At 43.5% G+C, this 21,411-nt stretch overlaps 1 protein-coding gene across 5 annotated transcripts in view; it reads right to left on the reverse strand.

Moving 5' to 3' along the window:
• Positions 1-20,412, reverse strand: part of LOC124062251 (genetic suppressor element 1-like) — a 32,920-nt gene extending 12,508 nt beyond the window's left edge. The window contains exons 1-2 of one of the 5 annotated variants that reach the window (XM_046394887.1): positions 20,281-20,412; positions 583-762 (exon numbers count right to left, since the gene is read on the reverse strand). In XM_046394887.1, the coding sequence (XP_046250843.1) occupies positions 583-762; positions 20,281-20,317 (217 nt within the window). In that variant the 5' untranslated portion in view covers positions 20,318-20,412. Of the gene's footprint in view, positions 1-582; positions 763-2,772; positions 2,825-7,929; positions 8,269-8,999; positions 9,174-20,280 lie in introns of those variants that run through there. The other 4 variants (XM_046394888.1, XM_046394886.1, XM_046394889.1 and 1 more) reach the window with 4 other exon arrangements.
• Positions 20,413-21,411: the final 999 nt, after the last annotated feature.

Consider the following 21,411-nt stretch of genomic DNA (forward strand, 5'->3'; position numbering starts at 1 on the left):
ATCTTGGTGAATTAATAAGATGTGATACTTACGTAGTCACTGATGTTGTACTGCAGCACAGTTTTGTATTGGGGGTCATTTATACCTCACTCAAATCTTAAAGGAATAGTTCAACATTTTGGGACAACAGGCTTATTTCCCCTCTGGCTGAGTTTGATGAGACAATTGATACTACCTTCATGTCTGTACAGTAAATATGAATCTACAACTAGCATCTGATTAGCTTAGTTCAGAAAAAACACTAGAAACAGGGGTGGAGGTTGGGGGGGGGGTCCCGCACCTCTAAAGCTCATTGATTAATGTTATATCTTGTTTCATTTGTAGTGTAAGTGTAAAAATGACAAAAATGCATTAATGTAATTTTATTTTCACAGCTCCCTTTCTTGGCTTGATAGAAACAATGAAAATGCACAGGTACATTAAAGGATGCTGGACAAATCTGACAGCAGCAGTAGAGGGGACCGTTTTTAGGTGTGACCAACAAAAAAGTCTACTGTAAGTGTGTGTGTGTGTGTGTGTTAAATCTCCAGGGTCTGGAGCCGCTGGATCTCCAGGTTATAAAGAGGTTTGATCAGCGCTCACCTCTAGGATCCTCTGCCTGTTTGGCCAGTTTGCGTAGGGCAGCAGCGAATCCGGAGTTTGCAGACTGGGCAACTGCGTTCCCATTGGTTAGTGGGCTGAGGGGACTGACAGTAGCCGTGGTGCGAGTTGCTGTGGAGATCATTCCTAATGATGGTGATTTATTGGACTCATGGTTCATACCTGAGGAGGACAGTGGGAAGAAATGTATGAGGAGCTTTGACATAGAAAGAAATTGTATGACACTCTTTTGTTTGCTATCTTTAAATGAAACTCTGACAGTCCAGATAGTAAAAGCATGTGATTCTTTTGTCAACTGAGGAATTCAATTACCACCTCCTTCTATTAGAACAAAATATTAGCTTTGAATCATTTTGCGATGAAATGCATCAGCTGTCGAACGCAGTTGGTAACTCATTCATCCTGAACGAGCTAAACTCATCACACACACAAGCTCAAAGGGACTGAACAAGTGTGTGTGTGTGTGTGTGTCTTCCTTTGTGTCTGGACATCACAATGTGTGCATACGCGTGGGTCAGCTCCACTAGAGACAGAGTGAGGAGACTAGAGCTGTGTCAAACAGAGCGGTGACCCTAATAGCAAATCACGCACATGAGTGCACACATGTCCATTTCCTCAAGGGAGCCAGTCAACACATCTTAAGAAACTCTGGAGTGTCTACACGCACACATTATTAAGTGTCACTGCAGTTTTACACCCTCACGCAAATGCAAGCAAGTACACACACTCACACACACATGCACAACCACACAAACACAGATGAGCAGCAAAGCCATCGATCTACTGAATCGTGGACACACTGAGATCAAACGTGGTCATAGTAACCTTTGTCTTCTGCCTCTACCCTCTTACTGACCCACTAATGTTAATTACAGCTGGAATTAGCCAGCAGCCCCCCTGCCTGCTACAGCAATGACCTCATTACCACCACAACACACACACATAAATACACCTTTCAAACACACACACATGCCACAGGGAGAGGAAACAAACAGGCAAAGCACTAAACACACTCATGAAAAATTCATATGTGCACACTGAACACCATTATTGAATGTTCTGCTCATCACATGAATGATTCTAATGAAAGAATAAACGGCAGTCAGACCTCAAGAGTTTGTTCACTGAAAGTATCATAAATCTCGTTTTCACAGACGTCAGATTAGATGTCTACTTTCTGCCAGCCGGCTTTCACACGTGAGCAAAAACAGGCAGAGGAAGCTGTCGAGCGATAAACACAGCGAGAGAAGATATATGGAGGGGAAAGTGAGAGCGAGGGAGAGAAAATGAACAAAAGCCAAATCTTAGCAAAGTAAGTGAACATGAAGTGGGGACTGACAGGGTTTGTGTTGGACGCATGAAATGCATCAGTCCATTTCTTGTGTGCGTTTTGAAAATCTACAGCTAAGAGTTTAATATTATGAAAGTTTTGAAAGAAAACAACACTGCAGCTTTGTGACCTTGCAAGTTGATGAAAAGCCTCCTTTCCTCAGTTTGTTACTAACTGCCACCAAGAAATAACCTGTCAACCTCCACTGAAGTGCTCTGGCTGACATGTCTAATGTGTGTACGGTAATATATACAATCAACACGCGTGAAGCTTCTGGCATGTACGGTAGGCTACACAAGATGCGTACTTTCTTTAATGTTCACTGGTGTTTTCTTACACAACCTGCTTCCTGTATACTTACAATTTCTTTCTTTGTGTTCAACCACAATATCTCTTTATGCCTCGGGCTGCACTCGTGTATTTACATATCATGCCAATAAAGCAAATTGAACTTGAGACAGACAGAGAGATGAAGAGAGTAAAAGCTCAGTTCCTGACATGCTGCGTATGTGTGTGTGTCTATATCTCTGTCTCTGCTGAGCCAAGCAGTCAAGGGAGAGATGATAAGACAGTTTCTATCGACTCTTTCTCTTCCTCCCTCCTCTCTCTTTCCTTCCCGTCACTCTCTCTCTCTCCTCTCTCTCGTTTATCTCAGCATAATGGAGCTTATTTAACAAAAGCCAACACATAATCTCCTCTCTCTTTCTTGCTTTCTTTCTTCCTTTTTCTCCCACAATCTCCTCTCACAGGCTGTTTCTTCTGATATTTATCCATGTCATTCACAAACACATACAAACATATGCATGTGCCCGTAATTCAAACATGCAAACAGACACACTCACCCTCCCGCTCACTGCTCTCCTCCTGCTCGGTCTTTCTGCTCCTGTGTGAGACTCTTTCTCTCTCTCCCTCTCAGCCTTGCAGCTGCTACGTGGTCACGTGACCTCCTTTCTATCAACTCTCCCCCTCCCCCCTCTTTCCCCTCTCCACCCCCCACCCCCGCCTCCTTTTTTCCCTCCCTCTCCATCTATCACCCTCTCCATCCTACCTCCTCCTCCTCCTCCTCTGCCAGTCTTTTTATCTTTACATTTTCTCTCCTTAGCTGTCCCTTCTCTCGCTCTCAAACTGTGTTCTCTGTCGTTTTCTTTCCTTTCCTCATTCTTCACCCCTCCTCCTTTTGGTTTGCACTCCTGGGAGGTTGGAGGCTGCTGGTGGTGGTGGTGGTTGGGGTGGGGGGTGGAGTGGAAAGAGGAGGAGTAAGGTTTATGGTGATGACGGGGAGGGTGGGTGTGTGGTTGGAGCTGTGTGTGTGTGTGTGTGTGTGTGTGTGTGTTAACCCTCCATCCATCACTCTGTCTCTCTCTCTGCTTTGGGGACAGGGGTGATGGGGGGGGGGGTTACTGACAGTGACCTTTCACCCTTCACCCCTGACCTCTTCCTGCCCCTGATTGAAGGGTTTGCCGGATGAAACACACAACAACGGCAGATACAAATTAAGGCACTTAACTCCTTTTAGGAATCTTTTTTAAAAGTGATGACTGAACGAATGGCCCTGCTAGCATCCCCAATGAGGCTGCAATGCTACTGCACACCAGATTAAAAAATGGTGGATGAATAAAAAATGTTCACATCATTATAGATGAAAACAAATGAGGAGGAGAATGTGAAGGCTTTGTTGTACAGTGGCCATTACAGGACATGTCAGACTTTCCGGTCATTCAGGGTCCGACATCACTGCTCGTGTTACTATGCTAACATGATTACACTCATCATGATAAAACCAAGCTGACATACTGACATTATCATAAATGCACAAACATATTAACTTTGCCACAATAACGATAACATTTAGCATATTAAAATTAATCTCAAACAACAGTTAAAGGTGTGTTCAGACTGAATGAAGCCAACTGTAGAGGAGGCGCACCTGCATACAAAGTCAATGTAGTGGTGAAACAGACAAATGTGACGCACAAGTTAAGGCAAAAGCAAGTTGAAAATGTTTACATTTTAGGAAAAAAAACAATTTGCGTAGCGGTTGAATGACTTTTCTTCATGTACAATCAAACACCAGAGGAAAACTGGAGGAAAAAATGTCAGAAAAACTGCTGTTAATCCCAAAATTTAGTTGGGGTGAATAAACATGACTATTTAAAACCTGAATATTGACTTTAAATAATAGTTTTATGTTATAATCTTAAATTACCTTCAGGGTTAACTCTTCATTGTCACTCTCAGTTGTACTTTAAACTGACTGAAAACAATATCATGCTAACATACTTAAGAGCTAGCAGACTAACACTTAATATGTGACATTTAGCATGTTAGTATGCTAATTCTAGCATGTTAGCCTGCATGTGGTACATTACAAATGTGCACACAACATACATTAGTCCCACACATAATAAGCTTTACGTCAATCTTAGTAAAACTACTGGTAATCAGTTTGAAGGTATCCTGTCAGAGGTTAAGGGAAATGTAAATTTGGACCTCCTGCTGCTGATCATTTTGATTCATCCTCAGGGTTTTCAATACATTTTTTGCCAGGACCAAAATCTACATTCGTGTCCCTAACACCACCAATCTGCCATGGCTCAAAATATTCCAACATACCACAAACTAATAATAAAAACACACCAGGTTTGGCCAAAAATGGAAATTACACCCAGGTGTAGCTCCATTCATCCCCACACAAACACCTCTATACATAATCACACTCTGATCAGCATGATGTAAGTGATACAGGACATGTTGGGGCTTGTGTCTTTCACACCTTTTTCTGTGTCTCTCGCTTTCTCTTTCACCTTCGCTCTCTCTCTCTCCAACACTCTAGCACCCACACAAAAACAGGCAAACACCCACCACACAGGGGGACTGTGAGGACAGGGGGGGGGGGGGGGGGGGGGGGGGGTTGCTCTGCCCCATCAGCTCATTAAAAAGGCACAACGTCTGTCTGTACATTTGTGTATGTGTGTGTGTGTGTGTGTGTGTATGTAAGCAGGGATGGGTCATTAAGACAGAAGAAGAGGTTGTAACACACTACCTACTCATTAACCCTCATCACACTGGCATGTCTGTGTGCGTCTGTGTGTTCTTGTGTCGACTACTCTGTTAACACTTAGATGTTATATTGGCTGTGCTCATTTGTGTTTATGAACATTTACCTAACATTAGACCAATAAAGCGTAACACACACACACACATGCACAAAATATGCTCTATTTACGTTTTAAGACATTATTATTTGGGCTCCAACAGATGATACTAATCTCAACAACAGCTACTGTTGCTGCTACAATAGCTGGCAGACTTTTTAAAATTCCTCTGACAAACACAAACACACACACATACAGAAAGAAAGAAAGAACGAAAGAAAGAAAGAAAGAAAGTGGAAAAGTTGCCAAATGTTTTACAGCCTCTTAAACTTGTCTGTAATAGCAGTCAGAGTGGCGTCAACACAGCAGTCTCCAGGGTTACTCCAGGGGCTGCTAAATGGCTTTACTAGCTCCAGTCACTCTGCAGCTCGCACAGAAACACTTAACACTTCCTTACAATCCATAAACAACGAACACACTCTCCCACTCCAGCAGCTCTCACACTCACGAACACAGAAACAGACACGCAAATGACCACAAACGTCACAAAATGACATGAGACAGAACAAGCAACCAACACCCGTACGTGTGTGCCCCGTCCGTGTAAATACGTGCAAAGATGGACTCGTGCGCAATTAGCTGACTCAGGGTTCAGGCACTGTGCATCACAAAATGTATGCATGTGACCCCTAGGGACCAAACAGCCAGCACACATTTATGGTTCCAGGATAAATGGAGCAGAAAAATCACATACTGTAATAACCAACACCTCCAGCAAGAAAAAAAACAAAACAAAACAAGCAGGAAGTAACATCTGCAGACACGCTGGAGCAGGGAATTAGGAGCACACCGCGGTAGAAGAAACAAAGGAGTAAGTATGGGAAGTGTAGCAGTCATTATTCTGTTTCATATTAAACAGAGTGTCCGCGGAGCAGAGCCATGTTTACTGTGCAATCATAACAGAGACGAGATGTTGGCGAAAGGTCTATAAATTATCACCGCCGCAGCTTAGAGCAGAAATGTCAACTGTCAGCAAAGACGAGATGGCCACATTCAAAAAGCTTCTTCTGTTCTCCTCTCTTCTCTTCTCTCCTCCCATGAACCCAGGCCTCATGACTGCAGGGCACTTTTCCTCTCTCAGTGACCCCTTCTCCATTTCTCTAATCAGTGTACTTGTCTACGAGCATCTTGTCACTGTCTGTAAGATACAGAAAGAAGATATAAATAGCGGCCGTTTTGGGACCCTTACACTCTTCTCTTATCCAGGCGTGTTATCATTTCTTTTGCCTTGTCATTTCCTCCTCACTATCTCTTTTCCAGCCTGCTACCACTCACTCGACAGCCTTTCCCATCACGTCGGCTACAGTTCTGTTATCCCCCCCTCCATGTCATCGATCTCTTCTGCAGCGTGTGGCTCAGTCTCGCCTCTCTGATACGGAGATGATGCAAAAAGATAAAACAATCTGAGGAAAACCAATCTTACTCTGTCTCAGTTTGTTTCAGCGCCTGACTGTGTCTGACTCTTGCCTGCAGGATTTGCGTATGTGTGTATGTGTGTGTGTATATTCAGCTTTGAAGGTGGGAGTGCATATGGAGGGTCGTGTCACACAGTTGACAGTCACAGTTCCTCCTTCTCTGGCCTGAGGCTGGCATTGCTCACCAGGTGCCGACACTGCAGCGGCTAGACAGCAACCATCTGAACAAACATGAGGGAGGGAGAACACACACAGACACACTCTGGTTGCACAAAGGTGTACGAAGACAATACGGAGCAGCAGGCACACACAGACTGGCCTGACAGGCTGTTGTTGGATAAGTATGAAGTGCAGAGTGTAATTGAGGTGTGTGCTGTGAAAGTAGACTTGCTAAACGGCAATCTGTGAAGTAGACGAAAATGGTGTCAGTCTTGAAAGACTAAGATTCCAGGTGAGATTACTTCCTTATTTGTCAAAACTGTACAGATCAAGCTCGAGCAAAGAAAAGCAGAGGGCAGTTGATTTATTCCTGCTATCACCTCTGCCCTTCGTGTCAGTAGGTTTACCTGACTTCTGGCTGTCAGTTGCACGTCTGACGTTGGTTCGATGACTAAAACATGAGGCCTGTCACCACTGTGAGAAAACAACTGGCTTTGTGTCTCCATGTTGTGCTCATCCACCTCTTCGGTCCTATTTTTTCTCAGATTGCCAAAGACTGTGGAGTATGGATGCATCCTGTACTAACTATATACATTTTAGGTTACCACAACCAAAATATCACAACAAAATAACAAAGAGCTGCCAATCTCACACTTTACAAGGCCAGAACAGCACTAAATAAGTAATACAATGCTGTTGTTAAGAGCACAACTAACAATTAATTTCAACTGCTTTGCCATTTATTTTTCTAATCAACTAAAACTGGCCCTTTAGGTGACATTGTTGTCTGCTGACGAAGATCAGACAGTGGTCAGTGAAATATTATTCTACAGAAAAAGAGAAAACCTTTATATTTGAGAGAGTGGAACTAAAAATGATTTTTGCTTGATAAATGACCTTAAAGTTAATAAAAACACATTTTCTGTAGATCGATAAACTGAACAAAGGTTTCAGTTCTTATGATATTGATACCGCAGAAGGGAGAATAAAAGTCTGAAACAATTCCCAATAAAGTATTGGGAAATGAAAAGCACAACATAAACTTAAATGAAAGAAACATAAACTTAATGAAAGAAAACTCCGAAGCCACGGAGCTTACAGTATGCACTCTGTATGAGAAGGAGGTAATTAAAGAGATTGGAGGTTTACTCAGTAACCCCTGCTGAGCAGCTGGTCTACGGCAGGTCAGGAGCAGCACATGGCGCATGGACAGTGTGTGTGTGTGTGTGTGTGTGTGTGTGTGTGTGTGTGTGTGTGTGTTGAACTCCACCTGCGGGCTGTGTACACACACAAAAGCGACGTGATCCGCTTGACTGCTGCTAATACGCCCGGCGGCATCTATCTCAGCCAAACAATACAGTTGCTGTTAAAGGTCCCGGATTAAAGAGCGACTCCTCCAACTCCCATGGGTGCTGAGGGAGTCCTCACAAGGAAGGCGATGGGTGACACGACGACTGTGTTTCAGGCACGTCTTCCTGTCCGTTAAGTTTACCATGAGTAAACAGGAGCGGTGTTTGATCACCGACAAGTTTGACAAGAAAGATAACATAACAAGGAACCACAAACACCTTCACCAGGAACATCTTCTGCGGCTGCGTCAAGGCAGACGGAATAAACATCAAGAAACAGGAAACGAGGGACTATAACTTCAAAATAAGAGAAAGCAATGCTTTCCCCCCATGAAGACATACAACGTAAGGACATTAAAATTAAAGACGTCGTTGTGTTTGTAAGTGCTATCATACCCATGTAAGAGCCTGGTATCTTTTGTTACAAGCTCATGTGACTCACTCAAAAATCATTTTATTTTGAAAGTGGAAACCAGAAGCTGGTTTCTCCTGCTGATTTCACTCTGTCAGTCAAGCTCAACCAGTTTGTCTCATCACCTATTGTCGACTGATTGAATCACACACTCCACACTTTGAGCGTTATAGTCGACTGCGGTTTGTCTAAAAATAGCCTGGAATGAAAGTAAAAATTTCACTTCCTCCACCGAAGGACACGAAAAAAGAGAAAGGATAGGTCGTACAAAGCGAGCGATTCAACTGCTGCCATAACACTGATAAATAAAATATGATAGCAAATAGAGTCAGCGCTGATTACAACAAGCTCGTAAAAACAAGATAAGTTTGTTTTCAAAAACGAAAGCCATAAGGTCACTAGTTAAAGTCACCGCTCAGCACCACAGACGACATCCAGTAATTCATTGATGATTTAACAACCCAGAATTAACTTTAAAACCAGTAGATGGCCACAAATAACAGACCTTCTGATTCACTCCGAGCTACAACAAAAGAAAACCGACTTTTGTTCTAAAACAACAGAAACCGGACAACTTACCGCCTCAGCACAGAGAAGAGAATCCGCGGTTTTTGTGCATCCTTAGCAGATAAACCACAGATAAACACACACTCTGTGTGCTGCGATATTCTGTGATCTCCCCGATACCACCACAACACACACCGACGTGAGGAGGAGAAGGACAACACGCTAACTGTGCTCAGGCAGAGAGAGAGAGAGAGAGAGAGAGAGAGAGAGAGAGAGAGGCGGGGTGTGTGAGGGAGGAGGAGGAGGAGGAGGAGGAGGAGGAGGGCGAGCACCTGCTCCACTGATACTCCCAGGAGAGATGGAGGGGATGGAGAGATGGAAGATGTGGCCCCAGACTGCTGATACCTCACAGCCTGGACATGTTTACTGTCCACTGGAGACAATCAGATCTGTTTTAGTCAGCTCCTCCTGCTGCTCCGCGCACACACACGCACACACACACACACACAGCACGTCTGCTAACAGACTCATTTAACTGATCATAATCATAGCACTAGTATTGATCGACTAACTGCTAGTGCTTCTAAAACAGCTGCCGGGTGATTAGTGTGCCTTTCATGCTAAACCTGTAACCTAAGTCGTTCAGTACATTTAATCGAGTTAATGTGACTAGACAACTGGTTATCATTGCATTTATTTCAGCTTGATCAGGAGTGTCTGACTTATCTTACAATCGAATAGCACATTCATGTGGCGTTTGAAATAATCAGAAAAATTAGTTCCCAGTCGTGACAATTCAATCTGAGCAATAAATCAAAAACTTTTAGCACACTACTTGTGGACCTATCATCTATTAAGCCGAAACATGACAGATGAAAGATGAAATATTTGGTTGACTGTAGGAAATGAACTGCTTTATGAATTCATTTATATTTTTGCTCGCGTGTAATTTGTGATGTGGTATTAGGTTATAGCCGTTATCCACACACAGGGACCCAAATTAGTGGGAAAAGTTATTTATTAGTATTAAACCTGATAAGCACAGCCTGTCTTGTCTGGAGCATCCATGTTGTTTTCACATTATGAGTAAAATCTCCCGAACGCAACTGAAGTCAGAAAATTGACGTCCCAACTCAGAAAAGAAGCGCATGAAAGCACTCACATACATATGATGTGTTTTATATAAGGAGAAATTACTCAAAATGATTTCACTGATGTTCACTGTAGGAAATGTCAAATTGTAAACAATCATTATCATTCATCACACAATATACCGGTAAGCTCACTCAGCCCGCTTCATTTAGTCTAATATTTCAACATGTCCCCTGGGCCTCTCTGTGTCTCTGTCTCCCTGTCTCTCCTTCTTGATCGTTCCTCCCTTCATCTCCCCATCCCTCTCTCCTCGTCTCCCAAGCAGCTGCTCCACTTTGCAGCTATTTAACAGCTGTTTTGCATCGATTTGAGCTTCCGAGTGCAGATTTCTACCTTGTCCATCTTCCTCCTGCCTCTCACTTTTTTTTTTTACCACTCCACCTCCCCCTCCCCCCCCTCCCTTTTTCCTCTTGCATTTCTAAGATGCCAGACACACAGTAGCACCAAACAGCCTTGATGTTTTCCTCAATGAATAGACCGTCTCCTTCAAGTCTTTCCCTGAGATCTATTCAGTGATGAAACACGCATGCACACACACACACACACACACACACACAAAAGCATGCATAAACACAAGCTGGCATGCATACACCCAAATAGACACGCACACATTTGCACACACTTGCTCATGCTCACAGATTAGCGGCCCCCTACTTCCCTACTTTTCTCTCTATGGAAACAACAAGTACTGAAGGAAGCGATGAAAAAAAAAGAAAGGAAAAAAATGAGGCTCCCCTATAATCCCCAAATCCTTCTATATTGTACTCAAACCTACACAAGAGAAAAGAGGGGGAGTGAACAAAAATTGTGTGTCTTTGTGTGTGTTTGTGTGTGTGTGTGTGTGTGTGTGTGTGTGTGTGTGTGTGTGTGTCTGCAGAGACTAGTGTTGCCTGACATGATTTATGGTTTGGCTGTGCACTGCAGGCAGAATCTCTCAGTTTTCTCTGAGGTGAGTGTCTCACCTCCATCCTTTGTGACCTATACAGGTTGTAAAGCGCATGTGTGTGTGTGTGTGTGTGAGAGAGAGAGAGAGAGAGAGAGAGGGAGAGAGAGAGAGGGAGGTAAGTTGTAATATGTACACGAGTCTGTGTGTGTACAACTGCAGGTGCATGAAAGAGAAGAGAAACTTGATCGAACATGTGCTGCTCTGCGCGTGTGTGTGCTTGTGTGCGTGTTTGTGTGCAATGCTGGGGTCAAAGCGCACAGCGGTGTATATTCTCCGGGTGCGTTATACTTGGCGGTGGACTGTAGGATCCCCCATTAAGCAGCGTGTAAAGAGGCCAAGCACAGAGGCCATTATGAACTCCGGCAGTAATAGCTCCAGGAATCTTACTGCCTCTGGAGACCTGGTCATTAGCCTATTCCTCTCTCATAAAGCCCTCTATCCATCACACACGCAAGCATACACACATTTATATGCAGACGCAGCCACACACAAATACACACACACAGAGTTTGTCTCTGTCTTCTGCTTTGTGTGTGTGTGTGTGTGTGTGTTCTCTGTCTATTCATCTATGGTGAAGCAAAGTACAGGCTACAAGAACAATCCCACCAAGACATCCACAGATGTCTTTAAAAACAGACGCATGTGCTCTCTCGTGAACACATACACCAACACACACGCACACACAGATGCTCATTTACAAAAGCAGCCAGGCATAATATCAGCCATGAACCCAAAGTGCTGATTATTTAAATGTATTCCTCCTTCCCCATCCAGTGAAAGTGAGATGCTCTAGCAGCCTGTTAGCTCTGGTCAGGTAGGAGATTACAAACAGAAACACGGTTACGTACACTGGCTCTACGTGGCTGGGCGAGCATCAGTAATGGCAACTAAACCCACCTTCTTAGCCTTCACACACACACACACACACACAGAGAGAGAGATATACATGTGCATATACACATTCTGTAGCCAGATTTATTGGCAATTCAGACAGGGAAGACAAACTGCAGAGGCAACAAGGAGGTGAGTACACTCTTTATCCTCAGGCACACACACACACACACAATCTGTCAGAACAGAATCACTAGTGTATCACCGAACAGTACAGTGCATGTATTTACTTTCACCTCTGCACACACACACACGCAACTCACACCCTCATACTACAGACTATAGCAAGAGTAACTGTGGTTTTAATACATGCACACACATGCCCACACACACTCACACATATAGAGCATACTGTGTACTAGCGTCACAAATGGAGTCCAGAGAGAAGAGATACCTGGGGATGGAGACACACTGGCAAAGGTAATGCTGGAGTCAGTCGCTCTGTCCTCAGGCAAAACGCACAAACACACACACACAAACACACTTACACACACGCACACACACAGAGTGCTGTAAAGATAAGCACTAATCCTGTTTATTACCTCCTCCCTCTCTACACTCTCCCTCTCTTTTTCATTTTATCTCTCTCTCATTTTCTCCCTCTCTCCCCTCTTCTCTTATTTTTCCTGTCTCTCTTCCTCAAGCCCATTTCAGCAGCGTGCGCACGCACATACACACACATTTCGTACACACACAGACACACGCTCACACATTGTCAGTTTACTCCTGTGATGTTTGCTGGCCCGGGGCTGAGATGAGGAAACAGGGAGGGGAGTGTTGATGTGTGCTGCTCTTTTCCAGCTCCAGCTCTGTTCATGTCCTGCAGAGAGAATTACCTTCCCTTTGTCTGTGTGAAGGGGCTGCTGCCTTTACCATCTGTGCAGCGGATACAGTGGCAGGCATGTGCGCGTGTACATGTGTGTGTGCGCGCGCTCACATGTGTGTGTTTCTGTACAGCTATAATCTTTCAAAATAAAAAAGAAATTAACAGGATGTGATGTCTCTCAGGGGACATTAAGACATTTTCTGCTAAGATCTGAGGTTACAGGTGAGGTAAATGGTGTCGTTTAAGTGAGTAAGTAAGTAAAATGTAAAGCTTTAAAAGAATCAAATAAAAAAGTCACAAACATAGTAATTATTTATTTATTAAGAATAAAGTAATATCCTAAAAGAACTGGACAAGAGCTGGTCTGGACAGACCACAAAACAAGTGACAAAATCAAGCATTACATTCAAACTAAAGGGACCAGGAGCTTTTCAGTGGATTTAACATACAGACAATCACACATCTCTTCTTGGTCGTTAGATTTCCTCCTTGTTTTGTTATTTTTTTAATCAAATTCTCCTCTTCTTACTTTCCTGTCAGCCATCACTCTTTTCGGATGTTCTTTCCTCCACCCTCCTCTTGGACTGTCCTCATTTGTTAATCCCTCCTTTCCTTCTCACTCCTCCTCTCGTACGCTTGTCTTTCCCCTCGTTTTCTCACCTCTTTCATTTCTTCATTTAAATCCCTTCTTACGTAGTTTCTGCTCCTCTCTGTCTCTCTCTCTCTGTCTGTCTCTCTCTCTGTCTGCCTCTGTCTTTCTGTCTGTCTCTGTATCTCTCTCGCTGTGTCTCTGCCTTTCTCTCTCTCCCTCTCTCTCTCTCTCTCTTTTTCGCTCTCTCTCTCTCTCTCTCTCTCTCTCTTCCTCTCTCTCTCTCTCTCTTCCTTTCTCTCTCTCTCTCTCTCTCTCTCTCTCTCCAGATGGGTGGCAGAGAGTAGCAGCTTGCTGTGGTCAGGCCAATTATTTACATAATTATGATCTCCCACTTAACCACATGATCCCTTACCTGGGCGTGGGCAATTAAAGCCGGCATCATTATGCAGATTATGCAAATACAGTCAGAAGCGGAACGAGGTGGCAATAGATCACACATGAGCAAACACGTGCCCTGTGTATGCGTGTTCGTGCAATGTTGATACATCCGTGTATGTGTGTGTGTGTCTGTGTGTGTGTCTGTGTGTGCGTGTGTGTGTGTGTCGGAGGGTACATACGTGTGCAAGAGAATGTGGGAAAAAACTTCCTGATTTGTAATTGTATGCTTTATTTTCTTTATTTTTCTACATACTACTTTATTTTCCACAAAAGGTCTGAATGTCAGACACCAGCCGCTCTACAGAACACTGTGTGTTGCAATATGGCTTATGGAGTCAAGACTGAACGACTCCAAGGCTGAATTTTATCTGAATTAAAGGGTCAGTTCACCCAAATCCTTGCCAAAAGCAAGCTTATAATGAACTGAGTTTTTGTTTATGGTGGTGTAAACATAAAACAAATATTTCAAAAGTAGCTTGTCTCTCCAGAAGCAATGTCATGATAACTCTGGATAATAAGAACTGACTTCCAACAGTTCACTAAAACTGTCCTCTAAAACCATTTTGTTTTGGATTATTGATACTTTGCAAAGCAGGATCTCACAACCGATCAGCTTTTGGGCACATAAACATCCTTCTTAGCTTCTCCTTGTTAGTTCAAAAAAAGACATAATGAACTTTATGGTTAACGATTATTAAAAGTTGTGCTTTGTTTTAACACCCATGTTGGAACAAAGACACATTCACCACATAGGTCCTACATGATGTTACAGTAGCATTTTTTGAAAGTAAGTACTGATATTGATGACACTGGCACTTTACTACAGTGCCAAATGAATCTAAATGTTTTGGTCATCCTACACAGTGATATCTGTGGATTATTCAGAGTAGCTGGGATGATATTTCTCAAAAGAGCAGAGCTTTAAAAATGAGTTGGTTTTTTTTCTGCATTCTGAATATCAACAAAATAAATCCCCTCCACTGTGTTGGAGTGACACCTGAAATGTCAAAAAAGGATATGGAAGTGTGTGTGTGTGTGTGTGTGTGTGTGTGTGTGTGTGTGTGTAAGAGAGAGGAGACCTGGCTGGAGGACTGTGACACCTCATGAAGAAGGCATATGCAAAAACACATCTGCATTATAAAGCACACATGCTCTGTCTGATGGTAACGGCCACCTAATTGCTGTTAACGTGCTCTCTGTAGAGGCTCCTCCCTACACACACGCACACACACAAACAAACTCACTGCATACACACATACATACACACTGACACATTCAATCAATTATGTTTTGACATGGTTCATGAACATGCAGATGGTGCAGGACCAGCAGGGGCAGAGGACTGAGTATCCCTCTCTCTCTCTTTCTCTCTCTCTCTATCCCTCTCCATTTCCCTGTTTAACTCAGTCCTATAGTGTGTGTGCGTGAGTGTGTGTGTGTGTGTGTGTGTGTGTGTGTGTGTGTTAAGGAGTCCACCTCCCTGTAAAAGATATTAATGCTGGCAAATTTTAGCTGCTGTATTTTCATTTGGCTAATCCCCCCGCCATCTGCTCGTTATCATACACCGCGCTGGTTATTACAGTTTTACTCTGTGGTGTGTACTTTGAGAATGTGCATGTTGCTGCGTGTGTGTTTGTGTGTGTTCTGTAAAATGTGTGCATGTCTGTGTGTGTGAGCTTCCAGGAGTTGTCGTTATCACCTCGGGTCAAAATCTGTTGGCATTTATCCCAATCTCCCCAGTTCAGTGAGCAGACAGGCAACGTGTGTGTGTGTGTGTGTGTGTGTGTATGTGTGTGCACTCATTGTTTGTGTGAATGTGTGCTTGCATGTGATGTGAGATCTCACATCAAAGCTTTCTGCTTGTACTAAATGAATGTAAACATCACAGAGCAGGCATGTTTGCCTGTATAAGTATGTGTGTGTGTGTGTGTGTGTGTGTGTGTGTTGCTGTTGCTTGGTGCACATGTGCTTTAAGTGAATCCTCTGTTAATTAAGAGCTCATTAGTGACACCAGCTCTTTGACCAATTAGGGTGGCTTGCTAACTTGCTCACTTGTTTGTTTTCTGGTTGAGGCATTACCGAACACGTTGTTTTATTCATTCCTTTTCTTTTTACACCCCTTCTCTGGGTTTATTTTTGCTGTCTCTGGAGGGTAGAAAACATAAAAAATAGATTATGGTTGTTTTGCACTTTTATTCTTTTTTCTTGGCAAGAGAAAGTCGCCCAGCTCCCACATGATGTGTGTGTGTGTGTGTGTGTGTGTGTGGATTTTTATCTCGTCTGTGTTATCAAGCTCTTGTCATGGTCTTTTATTCATCTCATTAATAACAGCACCCTTGAGGTGGAGCATCGCGACCCTGTTTTCATCGGCACATGCTAGTGAGCACAAACATACACACGGTTGCACACCAAGATGCAGACACACACACACAATTAACAGCACAAGAGAGGCTGACAGCAGCTTCCTTTGAGGCAGCACCCATCTCAGCCTCCTGCATGAATACACAAAGACTCTCTCCACATACATACAGAGGAGAAATATGGCCAAACACACGGACAGACGTGCGTGCCAGCGGCTCCTCCGCCCACTACAAAACACAGATACATATACACACGGCATCTCGCGTCCTACTTAAAATAAAGACTCAAAAGCAGAGACTGATTTCTGGCTCCACAGCAGCACAGAGCCTCACGTACTAGACAGAGCCCACCTGGCATCCTAACCAAGGTAAAATGAAAAATAAAGGAGGGAGGAAATGAGAGGGGAGCAGACAAAGGAAAGAAACTGGGGAGCAAAAGTAGCTTGAAGGGATACTGATTCACCACTAAGGCATCCTAAATTTATCACTACAGGCTCTCAGATTTACTCTGTGGCACAAATTAGCTCTTCATGCTGGTTAACAACACTGAAGTTCACTCCAGTCATGTTGATTTGTTTGTGTTTGAGAGTTAATTTTCTGCTGTATCGAGCTCTATTTGGGCTTCTACCCTTTATCCCGCCTGGATGGAAGGACAGTCTCTCTCACCACAATGCTCACACAGATTTTGAAGGTCTGTTGAAGTTATCATTCTTCTGCTGTCTGAGAAATTAGTGTGTATTTGTGTATGTGAAACTGTGCTGCTGCACACTGCAGGGTAAAATACTCAGAGTGAAGTTATCAAATGCCATGCTCACAGTACGGTGGCCTGAGGCTGAGTGAGAAGTTTGTGTGTGTGTGTGTGTGTGCGTGTGTGTGTGTACGTTCATGTGACATCTGCCATAAATCACAAGCCACAGTGTCCTTGTAGCTCTAACACATATCATGGAAATCAATGCAGAGGTCAAGTCGAACAGAGCTACCCAGCCCCCGAAAATACCCCAGCAACCAATAAATATGGCAGGCTAATACACACGTCAACCACCAGGCTTTCTCGCCCTATTGACTCTCCACAGATAATGTGTGTGTGTGTGTGTGTGAGTGAATGTATACATGGACAGACACACAAATGTCTCTGAGAGAGTGTCCATTCTTCATGCAGATGTGTGAGCCGGGTTTGACCTGGTGACATTGTGAGAGCTGGGGATGAATTATCTCAACATGCAATATGTATGGATAAATCTGCTGATATTCTTTATTTTTCTGACTGTCAACAAATCCTATGACCAAAACCATCAACTGAATTGATCCTACTAACAAGTCTTTTCCGTGTAGTTATATTATAAATACTCACAAGAGGACCAAATATGTATTCATTTACGTCTGAAAATATTCCCTGTTTCCACCTCTATTACTTTCTCTTTGAGTAACATTTGTTAAAAACTACAGTGTTCAGCTGTTTAAATAACATACAGTCTTTTTTTATAGTGTAGATTCAAGATTTACGTCTGAAGTAGTCACAAATAGGCTCTGGGCTGAGGGCCACAGACGGGATAAGGATAAAAATAGTGTTGTTTTTGGTATTTTCATGGGATTTGTTGGCAACCAGAAAAATATAGAATATCGCCAGCCTTATCCTCTAACCATAGTACAGGACGGTTTTGTTGATTTCATGATTTGCAAAACTCCCATCAGCCTTGATGCACCTTCTCCTGGGAATACATTCTGCTTTCAAAAGATACAGTTTTTGAAAAGGCATTTGAATAGCGATCACCTGACAAGCCACTGAGGAAAAACAGTAAACTGCTGTAATGTGCATGGCTCATATCACCAGGGGGTCCAGAGAATGGGAGATAGTAAAATGCCACTTTCTTTTCCTTATGATACCATGTTAAGGTCATGGTGTGCTCTCAGTAACAATGCATGAATGTAGCGCACACACACACACACATTCCTCTCTTTCTGTCATGTCTCCTATCTCACATTTCTTCCTTCTTTGCCCGTTGATGGTTTTATGAAAGATTTTCACGTAGATAACATGTATCATTAACCTGATTTTCTATTGTTGCTTCTAATCTCCATTCCTGTCTCATCCTTACTCTGCTCCACTCCTTCTACCCTGACTAATCACACAGTAATCGCTCCACATTTCACACACACACGCACACACACGCACGCACACACAGACATCCTTTACCCCTCACCCCCTTACATTGTCAAATGATCATTGAGGAGCGAGCGTGTGGCTGACACTGTCTCCACAGCAACGGCAGTTAGGACCAGGAGGGGGGCTGGGGCATCTTCCAGTGTGTGAATGATGAGAACACACACACACACACACACACGCAAGGGTGCTAGCTATGACAAAAACCCATTTACACACACACACAAAAAACACAGTCAAGTTCGCACACTCTCATGCACACAGACATTCAAAAGCACACACACCACACAGACATTAAGTGCGACCAAGGAAACTGAAAAAAAGGATGAAAGCAAGAGGGAAGGGGGTGTGTGTATGTGTGTGTGTGTGTGTGTGGGGGGGGGGGGGGGTTGCTTCCTGGAGAGATTTTCTTCTTCTTCCTCTCTGGTTCACATGCACACGCAGATAGAAAACACACACACAAATATACAAACAATGACAAAGCACCACATAATCACTCTGATTCAATCATTTATGAAAGCAGATGTATAATTCAAAAACCAGCATGAAAAATTCACAAGGAAAAGAACATTGTTTAATCTGCCCTCCGCCCTTTAATTCCCCCCCGTAAAGCCCCTACATCACCACCCCCTCTTCCACTTTTCACCTTTCACCACAGCAGGGGTTTTAATCAGTGACCGCAGTCTGGCCCAGACAACTAAAAGGTCAAAGATCAGGCTCAGGGGTTGAGCGAATGACAGGACATGAAGGTGTGCCTTCATGCAGGAAGTCTTCTGTTTCTGTTTCCAGCATTATCATTCATACCATCTCCTGCTTAAAAGGACAAAATCCCATTTTACACATCAATTCTTTCCTCCCCAGCTTGTTTTTTAAATTCTCCTCTTTGTACTGCCTTTAAACTGACCTCACCTTCCCCCCCTCCTTTCTTTTTTCAGTGTCTTTCTGTCATCCTGCCACCAGGCATGTTTAAGCACCTTTCTCAGGTAACCGCACACCGAGCTCCACACCGACACTGGCTGCACACTCTTGTGTATCACACAGTTGCCTGGAAGATTACAGACAATAGACGTCCAGGCTGTTTGGTTCTTAGAAAGCTTGTAAAAGCTCCAGAGCTCATGAGAGATGAGCCGCAGAATTTCAAATCAACTTCCATCATGACACCATTCAACTGTTTAATTTTACTGCTACATCTAACTTTTCTTTTCATAATTTACAACATTCGGGTTTTTGGGTTTTTTTTGATCAATCAATTAATCAGTTTGTCTATAAAAAGCCGGGAAACAGGGAATAAAATACACATTACAATTTTTCTAAGCCCCAGATGTCATTCAAAGTGGACTGTTTTGTCAGACTAACAGTCCAAAAATATTCTGTCTAATATCAGTAAAGACTGGAATAAAAAAAAAAAACAGCATTTACATCTGAAGAGCTGGAATCGAAGAATTTAAAAAATATATATTTATTAAAATATTACACTACTTGACAATCAATTTTTGTGGATCTACCTAACCTCTACCCTTTGTTGTTGTCCACTATTTGGCTGCACTCATTCAATTGAGTCTCATATTAACAAAAGATTCATACCAACAACAATAGCATTATAACTTTGAGGAAGGTAGGAATGAAATAAAACGTAAATAAAGCAATAAAAAAAGAAGGCAAGAGACCAAGTGACCACAGATACTGTAGTCTTTGTTATAAAATGTTCTAAAAAAATATTCATACTGTAGATGTAACTTTCACTATGGCAGCAAGGAGGAGAAAATAAAGCTTTTGATCAACACTGTGAGCAAATGCTGAGAAACCTTGATGCTTAGTCTGTTTATCATCACTATCACCACTCAAGATATTAATCATGCCGTGAAAGAATGAGTGAATGAATGGGAAATTCACTCATACACGCGACCATGTGACCAGTTTGATACAGGCTGAAAGCACAAGGAATGCCTGCACATAAAGACGAAATAGTGAATAAAAATGATCTTACCTGGGAGGTAGAAGTGTGGAGTCTTTAATCCAAACATGATCCTGGATCACTCCTCCACTGACTCAGGGAACAAAAGTCTGGGTTACTGGAGGCAGGGAGGGGGGCGAGCAGGAGGGGATCGGGCGGTCGGCAGGGTTAAGGAGCTCGTTGTTGGTACAAGTCATCAGACGGCTGCCCTCTCTGGCTCCTTCACTCTCCCTCCCTCTCTTCCCCTCTCTCCCTCTCTCTCTCTCTCTCTCTCTCTCTCTCTCTCTCTCGGCCCTGTGGGTGCGAGGAGGGGGGGGGTGGGGGGAGGAAAGAGGTCAACTTCTCCCCTCCTCTTCTCAACTTCTCCCCTCCTGGACTGAACCCGTGTGGTCAGCAAAGAGGTTGAGGGATCACAGGAAAATACAGAGAGGAGGAAGAGACGGGCAGAAAGTGACAGAAAGAGAGAGGGAGAAAGAGGAGAACAAAATGCTCCACAAGCTGAGGATGGGTGAGAGTATGCTCATGCCATCTTTTACTGAGGAGATCGCCTGGGCGGGAGAGCCTGTGAGAGTTGGGAGGGTGACAGGGAGGATAGAAAGAGGGGTGGAGGGAGTAAGAGAAACAGAGAGAAAGAGAGAGAGAGAGAGTCTTCAGCCGGTGTTCTCTCCTTTCTTTAGTCCTGTGCTTTGTAATCCCTTCCTTGTTATTCATTCAGCGGCCTCTTGCTCGTTTGCTGTATAATGATCTGTTTTTCTGTGCCTCTGTTCTCTTTTCTGTCTCTATTCTTGCTTTATCCTCCTTCCTTTGCCTCAGTCCCACCACTGACTGCTCAGCTCAGCGAGCACAGAGGAGGAGGAGGAGGAGGAGGAGAAGGGAGGGGAGGAGGAGGGAGAAAAGCAAGGAGAGAAAAGAGGGAGGGAGGGAGGAAGGAAGATGGGAGGAGAATCATAAGACGGATGAGTGAGGGAGAGATGAATGAGTTTATGTGAGTGTGGCGCGCACACGTGTCTGTGTGTGTGTTTGCGTGAAATATGAAGAGAGCAGGAAGGATGATTTAGTTGGCACGTGCGTTTGTGTGTGTGTGTTTGTGTGTGTGTGTGAGCGAGTGTGAGTAAAAAGAGACAGAGAGAAAGAGAACGAGGGAGGAAGAGAGGCGAGAGGGTG

Source organism: Scatophagus argus, chromosome 7, assembly GCF_020382885.2.
Source record: "Scatophagus argus isolate fScaArg1 chromosome 7, fScaArg1.pri, whole genome shotgun sequence".
NCBI classification, from domain to species: Eukaryota; Metazoa; Chordata; class Actinopteri; family Scatophagidae; genus Scatophagus; species Scatophagus argus.